Source organism: Aplidium turbinatum, chromosome 5 (genome assembly GCF_918807975.1).
Source record: "Aplidium turbinatum chromosome 5, kaAplTurb1.1, whole genome shotgun sequence".
NCBI classification, from domain to species: domain Eukaryota; kingdom Metazoa; phylum Chordata; class Ascidiacea; order Aplousobranchia; family Polyclinidae; genus Aplidium; species Aplidium turbinatum.
This window is the reverse complement of record NC_137476.1, coordinates 28199117-28220379: the sequence shown is the minus strand read 5'-3', so window position 1 is coordinate 28220379 and position 21263 is coordinate 28199117. Positions and strand designations below refer to the sequence as shown.

General features: G+C 35.4%; 1 protein-coding gene across 1 annotated transcript; it reads right to left on the bottom strand.

Moving 5' to 3' along the window:
* Positions 1 to 9574: 9574 nt before the first annotated feature.
* On the bottom strand, positions 9575 to 20900 carry LOC145771098 (contactin-associated protein-like 4). Its single transcript, XM_082582838.1, has 6 exons — positions 20841 to 20900; positions 20394 to 20466; positions 17372 to 17509; positions 13823 to 13974; positions 10718 to 10856; positions 9575 to 9768 (listed from the first exon to the last, which is right to left on the bottom strand). The coding sequence occupies exons 1-6, from the start codon at positions 20898 to 20900 to the stop codon at positions 9575 to 9577; spliced, it is 756 nt and encodes a 251-aa protein (XP_082438964.1).
* Between the last annotated feature and the right edge of the window lie 363 nt (positions 20901 to 21263).

The window sequence follows — 21263 nt, the reverse complement described above, 5'->3', positions numbered from 1 at the left end:
TCAAAAGGGCAGCTCCTGGCTATGTGTCCAACTGTCCAATCTCTCCACATCGGTAGCAGTGGTTGTCACGGCAACGTCTGTTTTCCGAATGTCCGCCGTCAGCAACGCACTCCCTGGCGAAATGTCCGCGTCTACCGCATCTATAGCAAACTCCAAATGGTCGTCGCCTGCCTCTTCTCCTCGGTTCATCGCGCTCGTAATATCCGTCATCGTGAGATCGTTGCTGATTATCTGCAGAACAATCTCGAGCAAAGTGACCATTCTTGCCACAAGAATAACAAGTAACTTCAGAATTTCTCTCAATAACATTTCCGATTATAAGATCAACTAAAGAGTTTTGTAAACATAACGCTTTCACAGTCCCGGTAAGGTAGGGAGTATCGATATATATCTTCGCTAACGGTCCCTGAATTGAAGTGTTATTTATCTTTATCACATGGCCAGTTTTTCCCGTTAACTGATTGTCATTTACTAAATCTCTCCTCACCATTATACCCGTAGAACCAGAATCACGTAAAACTTTTACCTTTTTGTTTCCAACTTTTCCATCCACTACTGGCAGGTAATCTTCAGCTATTATTTTTTCGCAAACATCTTCATCCGGTTTCTCCTCCCCAAGCGTGGGTTCAGGAATTATTAACGCACAACCGCATCGATAAACGTCCTCTGTGTTTTTCTCATTCTTTCCAGACTGATTGGAAAGGGAAAACGACTTGTCCTTGCATTCCTTCGCTTCGTGTCCTTGCCTATTGCAACGATTGCACCACTTCCTCGATTCCTGATGATTTCTATTAGTCTTTCTCCGGCAGTTAACAGACTTATGACCTAAGCCATTACAATTAAAACAACGTACTTCTCTTGGAACCGCACCTCCTTTAAAATTATTTGTTTGCTCCTCGTCATTATCGCATGACAACGTCTCTTCAGTCGACAACTTCTCATCATGAGCAACTAAGTACTGTTCTGCCACACTGGCTATGTCTTCTAGAGTCTTCGGACTTCTCTCCATTAAATAAATAGACAGATCTTTTGAACATGAATCTGTGAATTGTTCCTTAACTATAATGTTTGCCAATCCGTCCAATGATTGTTCGGCCCCCGAAAGTTCAAACCATTTTAACAAAAGGTTTCTTAAACGTTCAATAAATTGACCTGGGCTTTCGTGTCGTTCAGGCTTTGCCTCACGGAATCTTTGACGGTATCCATGCTCGGTAAAATTGTATCGCTTTAACAGAGCTAACTTCAATCTATCGTAATCCATGGCGTCTTCTTGTGAAAGTCTTGAATATACATCAAGAGCTTGTCCCGATAATAACATGCTTAGCTGGGTAGCCCACGTCGACTTCTCTAATTTGGCTATTGTAGCATATCTTTCAAATCTTAACAAATAACTATCCAACTCATCTTTTTCTTCAACAAATGATGGCAAATCTGGACGTCTAACTTGCGCCACAATAACATCTCGAGCATTATCATTAGTAGAATTAGATCGCTCACCAATGTCCAGCTTTTGTCTTTCTAATTCAAGTTTTAACTTTTCCAATTCATATTGCGCTCTTCTTTCTTCAGCTTCTGCTTCGTACTGCCATTGAGCACGTTTTTCTTCAGCTTCTCGTTGTGCTTGTTTTTCTTCAGCTTCGCGCTGCGCCCGCTTCTCCTCTGCTTCAGCTTCTAGTTGTGCTCGCTTTTCCTCAGCTTCAAGTTGTGCTCGCTTTTCCTCAGCTTCAAGTTGTGCTCGCTTTTCTTCAGCTTCAAGTTGTGCTCGCTTTTCTTCAGCTTCAAGTTCTGCTTTCCTTATTTCACGAGCAGCTCTTCTATCTTCTCTTTCGTCAGCTTCTTGCTGAGCTTTTTGGGCCATTATCTTGTGATACTCTTCCATCACAAACTGAGACTTCTCATTGTCACTCAGCCCCATTCGTTCAGCCATGCTCCGTAAGTCTTCAATCATCTCATGTTTGACGGTATCCGCCATTTTGACAGCTTGTTGTTAATTTATTATTCTTTCAATAAACCTTTCGGTATTGTTCGGTTTTTCTAATCCGTTTTTCGGTTTGTTCTTTTTCGGTAATTCCCGGACGAGCCCCCAGAATGTCACGATTTCTTTCTATCTCTTACCAGGAAAAAGACTTGGAAAGATTCAATGACGTAGTTTAATGGGTTATAACCGAAAAGCAGTCAATTAAATGTCGAATAATTCTACTAGCGAAATGATAATCTGACTTCTTGAAGAACTTTAACGAACGGCTTCTCAAATAACTCTAATTTCTGCATCAACTACCAATCCACAACTCATAGCACACCTCTCATAATCAACTCATAATAATCACCATAATAATATTACAATAACTACACCACTATTTATATAGTTGGTTGTTCAGTCCAGTAACTTCGAGAAGGTTACGCAAGGTTACATCATAAAGAACCATTGTTCTATCAAGCAGCATTTAAATGTAAACAACAGAAGTCTCTAGAAAGTCACGTAGGGAAAATGATTCCAGAAAACACGTTTTACATAATACAGATTTTGTAATCAGAGGTCCATTCGTAAACAACCTTGTGACATCATGACAAACGATATTGGCAATTGTGAAAACAACAGAACGTTCCAGATACAGAATAATCTAGAATTACGTTGCAGAACAACGACTTCACAATTAGAGGTTACTACTGGTCATTGACCGATAATAACATACCGCTCAAGAATTCCATAATGAAAACAGCACATTCTGTCAAGACGCAAAGCAGCCCGACGCGAGGCTTTGCACATTGATTGTGACAATCACTTTAAAATTGAAGTTTACTCACTCGAAAGAGGTATGTTTTTAGAATTCGTACTGTGCAAAGTAATTAGTGGCAATTGCAAATATTAAGCCACTGTTCATATGATGTGTATCAAAGAAAATTAGATTTAAAGTTTCAATCTAATTTGGTTAGTGTTGCCATTTCAAAATTTAAAAAGTTTTCTATATTGGTCATAATAAATATATCAACTGCCGCATGTATTTCATGCTGAAGTATGATAAAACATGATTCAACTTTGTTCACACTTCTGTTTTGTGAATTCTAAAAAAAATGTATGCTTTCTTTGACCCAATTTTAGATGTTTGAAAATTTAGAATGGCGGTGCTAAAAAAACTGGACTCTATAGCCAATTTTGGTCATGTAAAGTGGTTTGTTGCAGCAAATCAACCTGACCAATAAATTTTTGAGTTTGGATATAAACATATATATTAAGTTTGAAATGGTATGCTGCCTCTGTTCTGTATAGCTTTTGTATTTTTGTTTGGAGCGGTTTGTCTGCCCGCAGACCTCTGAACGCTTTTATAGCAGACAACAAAAGCAAGGTTACCAGATGGGTAAATGGTGCAATGAACATTGGTATAATTCAGTGAAAGTTGAAAATACTTAGTAGGCTAATACAAATAAAAGCTTCCCATGGAAACTGCACAAAATTTGGCAAAAATGATGCAGTTCAATGGTGTTTAATAAAGAGCATAAAACTAATTCTAAATTTGGTGATTTTTCAGTACTGCAATTATCCTCGACCTTGGGTGTGACGTTGTTATTCTATGCAAACTACGACAACGATTAATAGGCCTAATAGTAACAGTAACTAACTTCTTACAATTCTTAGTTCGGCGATTGACTAGTTAAAAACAACAGTTAGCAATAACAACTACCTTTAACCAGGTTGCTTATAGGGTGCGTACAGGGTGCGAAAGGACAAAAAGTAAGAATTGAATTTTTGTAAGGCGATAATTGCAATACAAAGTTTTGTCCCTTTTTTAGTCGCATCCACCATTTTGCCTAGTGATTATAAGTTTAAGGTCAGAAATTCAGTTTTTTGTCATGTAACTTAATAAGTTTTAATCTCTAGTTAAAAGCAACATTTAGCAATACCAACTACCTTTAACCAGGTTGCTTATAGTATTTTTTTGTGCAGCATCATTAATCAAAAACTTTTTTCAAGTACACAAAAACTGATCTTCAAAATGATCTTGATCTTCAAGATGTAAATCTTAAACTTTAAGATCAGGTTGTTTTGGTGATTTGATCTTGATCTTCAAGATCAAATATTTTTGGTGATCTTTCCCATCTCTGTGAATGGGCAACTAGTCATTGTGAGACTTATTCTGGCAAAATTAACCGGCAAAGTAGTTTTAAAGTTAATTTAAACTTGTTTACAGTGTACAGCAAAAATTAAAAAAAAAACAGCATGACAATTTTGTTTAAAGCAAACCTAATCTTCCTGCTATTTATTGGTTACGGTGGGTGTCAATCACCAGAGGCTGGTAGTTTTTATGGCGGTCCACCAACCTTTATTTGCAATGCTGGTGGGAACGATGGGTCAATTGGTCAACCAACTGTCCATTCCAATGGCAATATTGCCCAGACTCGTACCGGTAAGACTGGATTGAAGGGCGCTAAAGGGCAAAAAGTAAGCTTTTAATTTTATTCTGTTTTACATCCTAATCATAGCATGTGGTTTTATATCATTAATCATCGTAATTACTTCATAGAATTTTGCGGTTTTTTTGTTGCATTCAGGCTGATGCCTTGTGATTATAGATTTATATTAAATTGGCAAAAAGACAAGGAATCTACTCGTTGTTCCCATCGTGATACATGCCATTAGCTTTTTTTCCAAAGACGCGGCGGCCTGATCTTGATGGTCGTTAACACTTTTTGTAGAAATCGCCGACAATCGCGCACACTTTCAACTCTTTGTTTAATTGCATTCAGTACAAAGTAATTTTCTTGATTGAAATATTTTCAGGGAGAACGAGCAACTTCAGAAAATATCAGCGAAAGATTACGAAAGCTTGAAAAGGAACAAGAAAATTTCAAATGTATTTAATTATTTGCAAGCGAATTATGAAAATATTCCACAATTAAAGCAAATTAACGTGTAGGCCTACAGTTTAGCCTTAATTAATAAAGAATATTTATTTAAAAGTGCTCCACTACATTAACTTGCTACGGTACTGAAAACAAGTATCGTAAAAATGAACATACGCCGACAAAAAAAAACAGTTTTCATTAAATTTTTTAGTTTGTGCTGCAATACGCATACTGTAAATACTGAACAATAAATACTATACTACAAAAAATGTTCAATGCCAAGCAAAAAAACATTCTATTTAAATTAATTTTAATTCAATTAATTAATTTATTTTATTATATTTTATTATTTTATATATTATGTTATTATTATATTATTTTATTAATATTAATAATATTGTATTATTATTATATTATATTTATTATACTATTTATTATATTATTTTATTTATATTTTATTTATTATTTAGTTTATTTAATTATTTTAAATTTAATTATATAATTTATTCTATTATTTTACGAAAAACACTCTGTTTGAATAAGGACCTTCTGATGATCCTCTTTTAAGGGTGAAACAGGCTGTAGTGGTTTTATAGAGACTAATAACTATATTTGAATTCCTGGAAATACTGTATATTTTACTCGTGCCAGTTCAATCAATCTGTTAGTTACATAGCCGAGTGGTGAGAGCACTGTTTTAGCTCTCGAAAGGAGGCCGGTTCGATACCGCTCAAGACCATATAAATGTGTCTTTAGAAAGACACTTAAAGGCTTGCTTGAAGGTGGACACAAAGATTGGCTTCCTTGCCTTCCTGTCCACTTAATCTAAACCTTCAACTACCGGGCGTATACCTCGATAAGATGACAATTAATTTTATACTGCTAAAAATTGATTTTGTAATTCCAAATTATGTTTAATTCAGTGTATTCAAATAGAGTAAGTTTCATATGAAGAAATGTTCTATTTGATAATTCCCTAAACAAATATTATTTATTATATCGAGTTCAATTTGTTAGCTCTACTGTAGGGAGTATTTTTGTCACACATTTCAGTGATCGCTTGATGCTTTGTTGTACATGGCATTTGAAAGCCACGCAACAAATTTAAGGCTAATCGACGTTAGTTTTGCTTATCGACTTTTGGACTGAAAATGTACACTTGACGCTATTTCATGAAACTACAATGAAGGAACGACACTGTATTATCTATGAACTTGGCTCAATGCCAATCTGCACGCTTTCGTTCTCGGTGTGCTGCAATAACATCAATGACTCCACTAATATTATTTGATTAGTCTTTTTATGTTCTTTTGTTTCAGGCTGTTTTGTGAGATAGCCTAGAGTCAGTGACGTATGTGCAGGGGAAAGGCATTTGGCTTTTCCTCTTGTTTAAAAGAAAAGTTGCAGTAATTTAGCGAAGTAAAGCACGGCATTCAATATGTTTTGGATAACACGTCAAAGCAAATAACAATATTGTTATAAACTAAGCAAATACTAAATCCATAGCTCAATCGCGCATACTTTTACAATGTTTAATAAAATGTAATGTAGTTTTGGCATTGCTAAAATAAAATAATATTATTTAAAGAGTAGTTAGTCTCTTGTTCACCTAAAAATATTAACAACCTGTTTTACCCTATTTGGCATCATCAAAATGTTTTTATTCAAATAGAAATATTTAAATATAATATTATTATACAAGAAATGCTATCAATACTGTAAGAAAGTTTATAATGCTAAGCAGAGCAAATTATTTTAAATATAAGTTAATTACATTCACCTATAAACCTAAACAGCCTGTTTCAACTTTATTGGGATCATCGACAAGTACTTATTCAAACAGTAGAGAAAATGGCTGATGATCTTGCAGCCATTGAACCTGGCCATCCCAGGTGTCCAAGTGGAGCTCTCCCTGGAGCAGTGTATTAAGGGTATATTTTCTAGTTCTCAACCAACTAAGTAACCAACTTCAAGGGATTGCTAGCTTGCTTGTGAAGTTCTCTGTACCAATGTAGTGTCAATCAACAGATATTTGTACATGACAGACATTGTAGACAAAATAAAGTAATATACGGTACCTTTTCAGAGGTTTATAGGCTATATATCTCAGTCACATTTTGCTATAAGCATCAAAACTGCATTGATGTGTAGTTTGTTGATTACAATTTGATTTGTTTTGCAGATATGTTTGTGGTCTTATCGGACTCGTGATGATTCTTCTGCTGTTGAAATTTGAAGTCTTGCACTTTCCACTTCATCAAGTAAAGTCCATGATAAAGAATTTAAACTACATAATCATTGTATAGTCATGGGAATATATTGGTTCTGCAACGCAGCAAGCACAAAGTATTGCAAGTTTACTTTTCTGTTCGAAAATGGAAAATTGCGAATCTGAAGGCATGGGTTCGATACCCTGTGGATTGGAACTATACTCATAATTACAGTTGGGCGTGATCTTGATCTTGGAGATCAAAATCGTGATCTGATCTTGATCATGGAGATAAATTTTATTTATGTGATCTTGATCTTGAAAATCAATAAGATCAAGATCATTTCCTAATTAAAGTTTACGTCTTTCTAATACTACTGTAGATAGAAGGATTGTTTCGAAATCGTGCTGTGCAAAGTAAATAGTGGCTAAAACTTTTTTTGTGTTGGTTGTAAAAAAGTAAACTTACTTGTGTACTTTATGTTGAGGTATGATAAAAAAAAAATGATTAAGAAATTACATTAAGAAATTGTTTGCTTTCTCTGACCCAATCTTACTGTAATCTTTCAAAAGTTGATTAGAGTGGCAATGTAAAAAAAAACTAAACTTCACAGTCGACTTGGTCTTGTAAAGTTAGGGTTAGTGTCGGTCTTGTGGTTTATCACAACAATAACCAGATCAAGGAATTGTTTAGGGTCTTCGTATAAACAAATAAAATAAATGTGAAATGATATGTTGCCTCTTTTTTGTATTATCGTTGTATCTTGGTTTGGAGCGGTTTTTCTGACCGCAGACCTCTGAACGTTTTTTGATAGCAGACATCAGTATCAAGGTTGCCAGATGGGTAAATGGTGCAAAGTATTGAAATAATCCTCTGAAAATTGAAACTACTTAATACGAATAAATGCTTCCCATATCAACCAGACAAAAACTTGGTGAAAAATGGTGTAGTTCAAAGGCATTCATAGCATTAATAGCAACAGTCCTTAACTCACTATAATTCTGAAACCAACGATTGAGTAGTTAAAAGTAAAAGTTAATAGTACCAACTATATTTAACCAGATTACTTAAGTACCTATGTATATTGTTTGCAATCTCATTAATCAAAAACTGCATTTTTTGTTTCAAGTAGACCTACAGAAAAAGTGATCTTGATCTTCAAGATCACCAAAACTAGTGATCTTGCACATCTCTGCTCATTGTAATTCAGCTCTTTGGAGTTGCTTTGTTTTTACTTCTTAAGTGTGAATGTAATATGCACCTGGGCAGCATTTGAAAAGAATAAAAAGATCTCAACCTCCAATGAACTCCCAATCAAACTAAAATCAACAATTGTCAGCACTTGCGTTTTACCAGTCGTGGTAGCAGTCTAGAATGCATAAATTGGACCTCCGTAACATTGAAAAAAATCACAATTTTCCAAAATCACATTATTAGAAACATGACGAACAAATGGATATTTGACCACATAAAAATAGAAGGCCTATTGACTATAACGAAGCTACACCCAATTGCAGCTATAAAATCAAAAATTCTAAAACTTTTCGGCCATACTAAAAGCTCAAACTACGAAGTCAGCAAAATCTGCATGGAAGGTAAAGTTAACGGAAAGAGAAAACGAAGTAGACCATCAAGACTATGACATAATAACATCCAGGAATAGACCGAACTCAATTTGACGACACTGGGCGAGATAGTTAAAAACCGTTAGTCATGGAAACAGATGACCCATGTTGATGGGCAATCTTCTGTAAGCGAATATGGAGATTGGATATATCATATTTATGGACTATCTTGAATCTGATGCAAATAAATAAATACCATGTAGACTTTTTAAAGTGGTACTTTCTTTATTCCTGCTTGGAACTCAGTAAAGGAATGGATTCAGAATAATGATAATGTAGGCCTACTTGACAGCGCTTCTATAGGGCTGTCTTAAACTGTTCGTTTGGTAAAGCGTTGGGGAGCAACACATATCTGCAATAGATACAGCTCTACTGTATTATAAAACACACATTATTATCATACAGCAAAATTTCTTTTTTTCACACTTGAGTTTATTAAGTCATAACTCCGGTGAGATTTAGCAAGAAATCGCAATGCCTGAAATTTAAGGATGAAAGTGTTTGTGAAAAGTGAATAATTGTCTTTTTTATTTCCAAACATGTCTTTTGTTGCAAAAAGCAACAAAAACAGAAATACACAAAAATATTTAAGCCATGTTTTCAATTGAAACGTATTTGGGTTTTGCACATAGTTCAACGCAGTAATTTGAGCCAAGCGTATAGTTTTCAGAAAGTTTCGTTGAAATGGAATCCTTGCAAAAAAGCTGTAAATGTTAACACCAGGCGGAACAACACGCGATAGTGGATACAATGCAATGATTAATCTATAAGAATAATTTTTAAGTAGAATAGAATGGACAATAATTGAACAATGATTGAGTGAATACACTTTCTAATAAACAATCAGCTTCTTATAAAGTCAACAACTACGCTGTATTTCAATACAGCGCATTAGTTCTAATCCTGCCTACGTCCACTGCATATCAATGGACCGAGTGTGTGCCATCCACTTTCACTGCTGTGGTCAGTGTCTCCGAATTGCAATTCCGTCACTGGAAGCGAATCCTTATCCGTCAAATATCCTTCATCCGACGTTCCAGGGGAAATGTTCTTGTCACAATTGCATTTCCAACTGTTGTTCTCACAGGTACCTGCATTTTAAAAATATCGACATATAAAGTTTCGTTAGGTCTTTTATGTTTTGTTCAAGACTAAATTGGAACGAAAGCAATGTGATGAGTAGCAAAAGCAGCAAATTAAAAAGAGGAAACCTGTTGTCTTTTATGGCTAAGTTGAAGTTACGGAAGACGTAGTTTTGTAATGACATGCCAAAGCAACTTTATCATGGAATAAACTAAATAAAATTTGTAATATTTCGCTTTCTGCATCCTACGCTTCATCTAATTATAAGCCGAGTAAAGCTATTTGAAGTAAAACTGTCAACTGTTGGATATAGAGAGATTAGCCAAATTGTTTTTCATTGGTGCTAAGCCTAATTTCTAACAAACTTGAGTTTTCACCATACATTAAATCGCTCGCCTTTAATCAGATCAATTTGTTTTGGCAGGGATGAGATTAATTTGTAGAAGTTATATGCATATCAACAAATTTTAAAACAAATTGTTTCATTTTAACATGACATTTTTAGGTCATATGTGATTTCGAAATTGCATCTAATCTGATACGTTTTGTGCGTGGCCGTGTTAAAGGCAGCGTGGTCAACAAATAGAAAATGCTAAGAAACGTTCCCCACAAAGGTGTTTTGAATAAAACACAAGAACAATTTCCTTTTTAGACAATTAGAATAAATTTAAATCTAACTTTGAAATTGCTCAGCTCACTATGACCTCCCGGAATTACAATGTGTGGTATAAAACTTATCTGCATTGCAATGCGCATGGAAATGGCCAAATGTTTAGCCATAAAAGAAACGCAGTTTTGATTTAGTAGATAATCTTAAAAACATTTAGATCAACTATTTTTCTAAATTGACATCAGTTGAGTTGATGTTGTTGATATTTCGTTTCCTGTATTTGAACTGTATGTCGGTGATCTCAACATCATCGCAAAAGCTTTCCATTAATAATGAAACTATCTCACCAGTTTCTCCACATGCACAATAGCGGTCCCTATGTGACGTAGCTCCTCCCCAGTATATCTGTGCTGATCCATCACGTGACAACCAGGCAGCCGGTGTTGGGTTGTATTTTTGGAACATGACTGATCCAACACAGTAATACTAAAAGACAACACACGTGACGTCATTAGCTCTTTTACTACATTACGTTGAATTGATAAGGAACATGGTAAGTAAGAAAAAGGTAAGATGAACAGGAAACTTTTGAAAAAAATAAATAAACATCAGTGTTAAAAAGTATATTTTTAAAAACTGTTTACAATTTGCAATGGGCAATGAATTGCATTCATAACTTATGTTTCATTGTCCAATGAACAAATTTACAAGTTGTTTAACCAAACAATGTAAAGTTGGTGAAGCTTACTCGTAGATCTAGTAGGCCTAGTTATAACACAGGCCAACAAAAAAGATAAAAAAATTTATTTCTGCAATCTAAGATGTGATTTGGGGTATATTGAGGCTGATTTCAAAAATCACATCAGATTTTACCCATCACATCAGGTTTTTGAGATTTTTGCATGATATTTTTTCTCATAATGTTGGCTTTTCGGCCGAATTTTCTCTTACTGTTACCGTTTTATAAAGACCTTATGAGCCAATAGTGTTTGAAAATTTGTCATAATCATGGAAACGATTTTATTTTGTAACATTTGGAGATGTATGATGACACCATGACCATTGGAGTGACCGACCTACCTTCAGAAGGTACACTAGTCAGAAGCCCCCTAGCTAGATGGTCCACTGGTCAAAAGAGTCACCTAGACCATCTGGCTAGTGGACCATCTGTCTATGGCAGACGGTACTACGACAGTTTATCGAACGACAGTTTATCGAAACGACAGTTTATCGAAACGACAGTTAATCGAACGACAGTTTATCGAACGACAGTTAATCGAAAACCTAACCCTAACCCCTAACCCCTAACCCCTAACCCCTAACCCCTAACCACTAACCACTAACCACTAACCTTAACCACTAACCTTAACCACTAACCTTAATCCCTAACCCCTAACCCCTAACCCTAACCTCTAACCCCTAGCCCTAAACCCTAACCACTAACCCCTGACCACTTACCACTTACCACTTACCACTAACCCTAACCCTAACCCTAACCCTAACCCCTAACCCCTAACCCCTAACCCCTAACCCCTAACCCTTAACCCTTAACCCTAACCCTAACCTTAACCCCAACTCCTAACCCCTAACTTCTAACCCCTAACTCCTAGCCCTTCACCCTTAACCATTATCCCCTAGCCCCTAACCTTTAACCCCTAAACCCTGAGTATTCCATTGCATATGTGCTTCGTCGTTCGATAAACTGTCGTTTCGATAAACAGTTGTTTCAATAAACAGTCGTTTCGATGAACTGTCGTTTCGATGAATTATCGTTCGATGAACTGTCTTTCGATAAACTTTCGTTCGATGAACTGTCGTTCGATAAATTGTCTTTCGATAAATTGTCGCGTCACGATGGCAGACCATCCAACTTATGTACCTTCTGAGAACTGTCCATAAACCATCCCTTACAGGCAGGGTTATATTCACTTTCGCCTGAATGCTTAGTACCATTCTACTTTTTGATATATAACATCGGTTTTATCTTTTTCGCTGAACGTGGAGATTTAAGCTTATGTGAAACTTGTCTATGACTCAGTCTTATTTGAATTTTCATGTATTCAGATTTTTTCATATTAGCAAGGTGTTAATTCTGTTTGTGGTATGAATAAGTAGCAGAATGGCATCTTCAAAAAAGTGTGAAAATGACCCTGATGTTCTTTGTTACATATGTGGCAGTTATAGGCTCCTGTTCTTAACCAAAGGCAAACCATAACAACTTTTGTGAAACAAGCATATCTTGCATACTTTAAAATTCGCCTGGGTGATCAGGACAAATTATGGGCTCCACACATGTTGCATGTAAAGCTTGTGTGGAAAACCTAAGACGATAGATCAATGGAAATCCTAAATCCACTTACAACATTCACAAAAATCATGCAAGCGAAAGTTTGTCCAGAGTAACGTTTCCCAAATGTGCATGTGAATTTCCTTTTTTTCTTTAGAATTGAAGCTATTTTTAAGTGTCTATTCTGTTCAATTTCTTCAATTTTATTTTTCTTTGCTTGCGCAAACATAATAGCGAATGACATTACAAACACACAACTGTAGCACTAACATAAGGAAAAGATGTCAAAACCAGAAAGTTTAAAATATGTATTGGGGATTTGCAAAGCCATCAAACCTACTTCTTAACACGAAAAAATAACAATGTAGCCTACTCTTGTAAAAAAAATGACGTTGAACGTTTAGTGTTAGAAGATAAACTTTGAAGAATTGGGTTCAAGTTACCACACTTCAATAAAATTAAAAATTAAAAAAAATAAAACAGGTCTTGAAATACCTCAATGTTTTCATTAATATTATGTTTGTATCTCTTGTGTAGACTTTAGACTTTATAGTGATGAATTTAGACTTTATCGCAGACCTTGTTGACAAAAAAGAGTGCAAATTCCAGGAAACGCCATAGTCTATACCAATATAGATCAGGAGTCGATTTTACCAATTTTTACCAAAACATCATTCAGATATCATAAAATCCTGATGTAATACAAAAAATTTGATGTGATTTTTGAATTCAGCACCCAAAATATACCCTAGAATGACATTTACTATGCTGACACAAAAAGTGTGTTAGCTTGTGTAATCATTTGTGCAAGTGCAGGCTTTCCTTGCTTACTGTGACCTATCGTAAGTCGACTTTTGTTTCTACAGTGTAGAAATACATTGTCGCACTTATTGTTTGACGTAGCCCCAATAAAAAACATACTTTTAACTTTCTCAAAGCAACTTTTTCAACAACATTTATCTTTTTACCGATTGTCAGTAAATTATTTCACAACAAAGTTTTGCTGTATCAAAATGAACAAAATTGCTTCTTTGTAGTATTGATGAATTTAGTTACAGATCTTTATTGCGATTATTAGCCTACTTGACAAATGATGTATTGAACGAGGCTTCAACAACCTATGACGTGAAAATAAATATCGCAGTTCCAATATCGAGCTACCAACCTTGATAAATTGTCTGCAACTTTGTGATTGTTCGATTAAAGCAATTGCTTGGGGTAAGGTGACGTCATAATTAATCTTCCTTTTGTAACATCTGTGCGGTGCGCACTTGGCAACCCTGATCTCAGTTGTACTGTCGTGAGAGATGATAGTTTCTGAAATGTAAGTAACCTCTTTTCGTGAAGGTTGTGTGATTTTGTCTTTCGCCACATTACAAAACCAGTGTGTTTAGCAACTATCTATTATTTATGTACATATTTGTTATGACCGAACAAACCATCAAACCCCGGACTCCTAGATAAATTGATACAGTTTATTTTTGACAAAAAAAACACTTTTATAGATCCCAGGAGACTTTTAGGTTATACCATGTTGGTTGAAATCTTAACAAACTATGACCTGCTCAATTACTTTTTTTTTTTTTTTGCAACACAATTCTAATGTACAATCACAAAAATTGGGCTGTTAATGCCTCACAAAATCTGTTAAACAGCTGGGTAAATCTAATCCATATAAAATTTTTAGCCAAGGAAATAATATTTCATAGTTCTGTTGGTTTTACTACAGTCAATGACGTATTGTGCTTGAAAAACGGTAATGTATTGCAAGAGCCATTTATTCGAGAATACAATGGTGACTCAAATGGTGCAAAGCAAAAAACGAAACATTTTAACAAGATTAAGCAAATTACCGAACTGGAAAGCATGGCTAAATTAATAACTAAAGAAAAAGACAGAACAAAATTTAGTAAGTTTATTAGGAAGGTTACAGCAATCAACCATGATCAGTTTGTTGCACAAGAAGATAGTTAAAATCTTCATTTAGTAAGCTAAATTTGTTCAGTAATCAAATGAAATGTCAATCATTTAAACCTTTAAGGTATCTATTACTTGTTTCATTTGTAACTTTCGAGGTTTTAAATTGTGATATCCATTTGTCTACAGTAGAAGCTGTATTGACCTGAAATTTTTCGACATCTCTGCATTTTGAGTTACAGTACATTGCATAGGACAAATTTCAGAAAAAGTCTTGACTTGTAGGCCTACAGTTAAAATTATACCGTCGACGAAGGTTATAACGACCGGTTTCCTTTTTTGAATGTGTTTTCAAGTCTTATCAAAAGTCCTGCAAAAGCTTCTTTTGATAACACTATGCAACAAAATTGTGGTTTTGTTTTTTTATCTTGATTTTTTGTCAAGTTTCTTTATGTTTTTTAGTTCGAAAATAACCGAAAATAACCTTAGTTTTTTCGTAATGTTAGCCGTTTTCAAGTAATTTGAAAATTACTATTTGTTGAAATTACAAAACTATTTCTGCAATGCAATTTATTTAACTACCGTGGTTATTGGTCGTCGTCGTAGTATGAACATCTGGAGCCGAGGGTCTAACCATTTACCACCTCAGATTCACGATATTCTCGGACTTCACTGGAAGGTAGCCACTTAAACATGATAATTCCCTGTAAGCTTTGTAAGCCACCGCCAACCAATCACAGCATATACTTACGTGCAATAGATTGAGTTTTGCTTGGTTGGTTGGCTTTGAATCTTTATCCTTGGACTGACAAAGCCTAGATAAGGAATTCCTAGTAGTTTCACATACTTGTAGAGGCTCTTAACGCAGGGCCGATTACCGAGATTAACAGAGTGAAGTTTCCGATGATTGAAGTGTTGTTGCCGGGAAATTGTTCTATCCATTAGATGCAGCTGAATGGAGAGCAGTCCTGAAATGCGTTGCTCAAGCGCACACCCCGATAGTCGAACTTGCGCCGCGTGATCTTGAGCCGGGTGCGTAACCACTGAGCTAACGTTCGGACTGTGTGGGAACCCAGTTTGTTCTTTAGGAAGCCTTGGGTCAATTATTAGTTCGACACGAGCATAGATCAGTCTCTCAAGGACCTTTAAAGGGATGCAGAGCAAGGAGTGACTTAACAGAGTGACTTATAGGAACTGTTGGAAGTTTATTGTCATTGCGAAGGAATACTGCTGTTAAATGTTTAATTGAACTGTCAATCACAAGCACTATTTTAATGGTTGTAATCTATACCAATTTCATTAAAAAGACCAAATATGTCTGAGCAATAGCACAACCCAGGAGGTTGAGCAACTGTACAAAATGTGCAAAGCTCAAATGACTCTTTTTGTACTTAGATATCTTGCAGGCAAGATCAAAAAAATTCCACTTTTGTGTCGTGAGTTCAAAAGTTATGCGTTGGCGTCCCTCAGAGATCTGTCCTAGCTCCCTTTCTGTATAAAATTCACACCCTGGACCTGCCAAACACGGTATCTGCAAAGTACGCCTATACCGATGACTTGGCTATTCTACACCTGTCGAGTCATTGGGAAACATTAGAAGAGACAGTAAACCAAAATATGATGACACTTTCGGCATACCACCAGAGAAGAAGATCAAAGCTCAGCGAAACCAAAACAGTGACGACAGCTTTCCATTTAAACAACCAGGAAGCAAAGCGCGAGCTCAAAATTAACACCGATGGATAAACCCTGTCATTCTGCCGAAACCCTAAATATCTGAGAGTAGTCCTGGACAGGTTGCTCAGTTACCGTCAACACTTGTAGTCACTACTCAAAAAAATCTTAACATGCACATTGCACATTGCACAGCTTTGGTAAGGCCACTCGTCGGCTCTGGTTGGTGAGGCTGAGTTGACACCCTGCGCTTTGGTATAAATGGCGTCTTGCATATCGTGACTGGATGCCCGCAACCTACACCATCGGACAATCTCCCTGTCCTTGCAGGAATCCAACCACCTGAGCTTTGTCGCGAAGAAGCCATTCTGTCTCTTTTTTGCCGTGCTATAAACCGCAACCACTTGTCCACTTAAGTCTCTACGAGTCTGTAAGCGAGCAACCGGCGACTGAAATCGAGACATCTATTTGTAGGTGCCGCACAACTCCTGATGAAAAGTGCCGAAGACCAATCCATCAGTGCGGCTACCTAGGAAAACTACCAATGGAGCTCGGAGTGGAAGAAGAACTCCTCAAAACTCCACAGTTTTATTTCCAACACCGGCTGCGCCACCACCAGAATGCTTCTATCAAGAAAAGTTTGTGTATGGCTCCAACGCTTGCGTACTGGCGTCGGACTATTCCACTCCAACATACGATTGTGGCACGGAGGAACAAATCGCAGACCATACCATCTGTAACAGCGACATCTACCATGCGCTAAATAGTGTAGTATGCGTGAACTGGATAACGAGTCAATTCAGTGGCTGTTCGACACTTATCCACACATAATTATAGACAAAGTCGCCACCACTGCTTTAGGATAGTAAAAGACAGAAATCCTTGACCCTTGGAGTGGCGAAGAAGGTTCAAACGAAGAAGAAGTAACTGAATTACAAAATAACTGAATTTACTGTAAGTTGCCCTGCTTGATCTTGAGCACTTTGTAGTATTAATAGCATTTACTGTAGTATAACATACAGTACATATGTTAGGGATAAAGTTTGATGCTAATTGTCTGAATTTAACAGGTATTTTAAACATTTTTAGAGTATACAATGCCATAAAGCAATTTATTGTATACCTGTAGTTGTTCCTGTGAAGTTGCAGTAAACAAAAAATGGCGCCACACTTGAACTATTAGGTGATATCAAGTAGACTCCTGATTGGTCAGCTGTTCCATCGATGTAGCCGCATGACTTTGGAGGGTTGATCAAAGATGCTTTAATCAAACATTAAATATTAATTTAAGTTTGATAGAAGAGAATGTAGGCTATTGTAATAATAAAAACCCAAACCAAGTTTGAGGTCAATTAAATATACGATACTGATTTAAATGTTTAAACCTGTTGTAGCACACAAAAAACAAAGCAAAAACGAAGAAATATCTTCTGACAGGGGTCATACTCACAACATTGCTTGTATGAATGACTCAGTTACATGTCTTGTAATGTAAATAAGATTGTATTGTTCGCGAGTCTACTCAATCATATTCTTATAAAGTACAGTAGATGGCCATGAAATGATACAAACTTTGAATTTTGTTATGATCGTTTGGTGCATTGTTGTTATGAGTAAAATAAACGTCCACGCCAAATTTTGCGTTGAAATTAGATCACCTTTCCTAGCAACATTTCATGTTCATTTTTAGCTAATTTTACCTATGAAGCCTATAGACCTTGTATAGTGTTAATTTCTGTAACACTAAAAGACGTTTTAAGTATTTGAAGCAATTTTATGCAAAAATTGCGATGGCTTAGCATGAATGATTTTTATTGGTAATTGAAGCTGAAATGCTTCTTGGCTCTACATATAAACATAATTCTTCTGATGCTAAGTCGCTGCCTCGAGGAACGACTTCTTGCCTTGTAACCTGCCACTTTTGTGCAAGCTTTAGTCGTGATCTAATTCCTCTATCCATTGACTGAAGGTGGTCTGGCTACTTCGGAAGGCGTAAAGATTTTTCAAGGATGCCCTATACTTCTTCAACACTGAGGAATGTCAAAAATAGAGACTCAGTTTTCAGTTCAGTGTCCCAATCAATCATAATCAAGTGTTGTGTAGACCATCTGTCATGTACAAATATCTGTTGATTGACACTACATTGGTACAGAGAACTTCACAAGCAAGCTAGCAATCCCTTGAAGTTGGTTACTTAGTTGGTTGAGAACTAGAAAATATACCCTTAATACACTGCTCCAGGGAGAGCTCCACTTGGACACCTGGGATGGCCAGGTTCAATGGCTGCAAGATCATCAGCCATTTTCTCTACTGTTTGAATAAGTACTTGTCGATGATCCCAATAAAGTTGAAACAGGCTGTTTAGGTTTATAGGTGAATGTAATTAACTTATATTTAAAATAATTTGCTCTGCTTAGCATTATAAACTTTCTTACAGTATTGATAGCATTTCTTGTATAATAATATTATATTTAAATATTTCTATTTGAATAAAAACATTTTGATGATGCCAAATAGGGTAAAACAGGTTGTTAATATTTTTAGGTGAACAAGAGACTAACTACTCTTTAAATAATATTATTTTATTTTAGCAATGCCAAAACTACATTACATTTTATTAAACATTGTAAAAGTATGCGCGATTGAGCTATGGATTTAGTATTTGCTTAGTTTATAACAATATTGTTATTTGCTTTGACGTGTTATCCAAAACATATTGAATGCCGTGCTTTACTTCGCTAAATTACTGCAACTTTTCTTTTAAACAAGAGGAAAAGCCAAATGCCTTTCCCCTGCACATACGTCACTGACTCTAGGCTATCTCACAAAACAGCCTGAAACAAAAGAACATAAAAAGACTAATCAAATAATATTAGTGGAGTCATTGATGTTATTGCAGCACACCGAGAACGAAAGCGTGCAGATTGGCATTGAGCCAAGTTCATAGATAATACAGTGTCGTTCCTTCATTGTAGTTTCATGAAATAGCGTCAAGTGTACATTTTCAGTCCAAAAGTCGATAAGCAAAACTAACGTCGATTAGCCTTAAATTTGTTGCGTGGCTTTCAAATGCCATGTACAACAAAGCATCAAGCGATCACTGAAATGTGTGACAAAAATACTCCCTACAGTAGAGCTAACAAATTGAACTCGATATAATAAATAATATTTGTTTAGGGAATTATCAAATAGAACATTTCTTCATATGAAACTTACTCTATTTGAATACACTGAATTAAACATAATTTGGAATTACAAAATCAATTTTTAGCAGTATAAAATTAATTGTCATCTTATCGAGGTATACGCCCGGTAGTTGAAGGTTTAGATTAAGTGGACAGGAAGGCAAGGAAGCCAATCTTTGTGTCCACCTTCAAGCAAGCCTTTAAGTGTCTTTCTAAAGACACATTTATATGGTCTTGAGCGGTATCGAACCGGCCTCCTTTCGAGAGCTAAAACAGTGCTCTCACCACTCGGCTATGTAACTAACAGATTGATTGAACTGGCACGAGTAAAATATACAGTATTTCCAGGAATTCAAATATAGTTATTAGTCTCTATAAAACCACTACAGCCTGTTTCACCCTTAAAAGAGGATCATCAGAAGGTCCTTATTCAAACAGAGTGTTTTTCGTAAAATAATAGAATAAATTATATAATTAAATTTAAAATAATTAAATAAACTAAATAATAAATAAAATATAAATAAAATAATATAATAAATAGTATAATAAATATAATATAATAATAATACAATATTATTAATATTAATAAAATAATATAATAATAACATAATATATAAAATAATAAAATATAATAAAATAAATTAATTAATTGAATTAAAATTAATTTAAATAGAATGTTTTTTTGCTTGGCATTGAACATTTTTTGTAGTATAGTATTTATTGTTCAGTATTTACAGTATGCGTATTGCAGCACAAACTAAAAAATTTAATGAAAACTGTTTTTTTTTGTCGGCGTATGTTCATTTTTACGATACTTGTTTTCAGTACCGTAGCAAGTTAATGTAGTGGAGCACTTTTAAATAAATATTCTTTATTAATTAAGGCTAAACTGTAGGCCTACACGTTAATTTGCTTTAATTGTGGAATATTTTCATAATTCGCTTGCAAATAATTAAATACATTTGAAATTTTCTTGTTCCTTTTCAAGCTTTCGTAATCTTTCGCTGATATTTTCTGAAGTTGCTCGTTCTCCCTGAAAATATTTCAATCAAGAAAATTACTTTGTACTGAATGCAATTAAACAAAGAGTTGAAAGTGTGCGCGATTGTCGGCGATTTCTACAAAAAGTGTTAACGACCATCAAGATCAGGCCGCCGCGTCTTTGGAAAAAAAGCTAATGGCATGTATCACGATGGGAACAACGAGTAGATTCCTTGTCTTTTTGCCAATTTAATATAAATCTATAATCACAAGGCATCAGCCTGAATGCAACAAAAAAACCGCAAAATTCTATGAAGTAATTACGATGATTAATGATATAAAACCACATGCTATGATTAGGATGTAAAACAGAATAAAATTAAAAGCTTACTTTTTGCCCTTTAGCGCCCTTCAATCCAGTCTTACCGGTACGAGTCTGGGCAATATTGCCATTGGAATGGACAGTTGGTTGACCAATTGACCCATCGTTCCCACCAGCATTGCAAATAAAGGTTGGTGGACCGCCATAAAAACTACCAGCCTCTGGTGATTGACACCCACCGTAACCAATAAATAGCAGGAAGATTAGGTTTGCTTTAAACAAAATTGTCATGCTGTTTTTTTTTTAATTTTTGCTGTACACTGTAAACAAGTTTAAATTAACTTTAAAACTACTTTGCCGGTTAATTTTGCCAGAATAAGTCTCACAATGACTAGTTGCCCATTCACAGAGATGGGAAAGATCACCAAAAATATTTGATCTTGAAGATCAAGATCAAATCACCAAAACAACCTGATCTTAAAGTTTAAGATTTACATCTTGAAGATCAAGATCATTTTGAAGATCAG

What these genes read in the sequence shown, in the direction of transcription:
- LOC145771098 (XM_082582838.1), bottom strand. Translation starts at nt 20,900, where the DNA reads ATGGGTCAATTGGTCAACCAACTGTCCATTCCAATGGCAATATTGCCC. An exon ending in TATTGCCCAGACTCGTACCG is followed by an intron (nt 20,467 to 20,840) that starts GTAAGACTGGAT and finishes AAATATTTTCAG; the next exon opens with GGAGAACGAGCAACTTCAGA. An exon ending in TTGTGCATGTGGAGAAACTG is followed by an intron (nt 9,769 to 10,717) that starts GTGAGATAGTTT and finishes TTTAAAATGCAG; the next exon opens with GTACCTGTGAGAACAACAGT.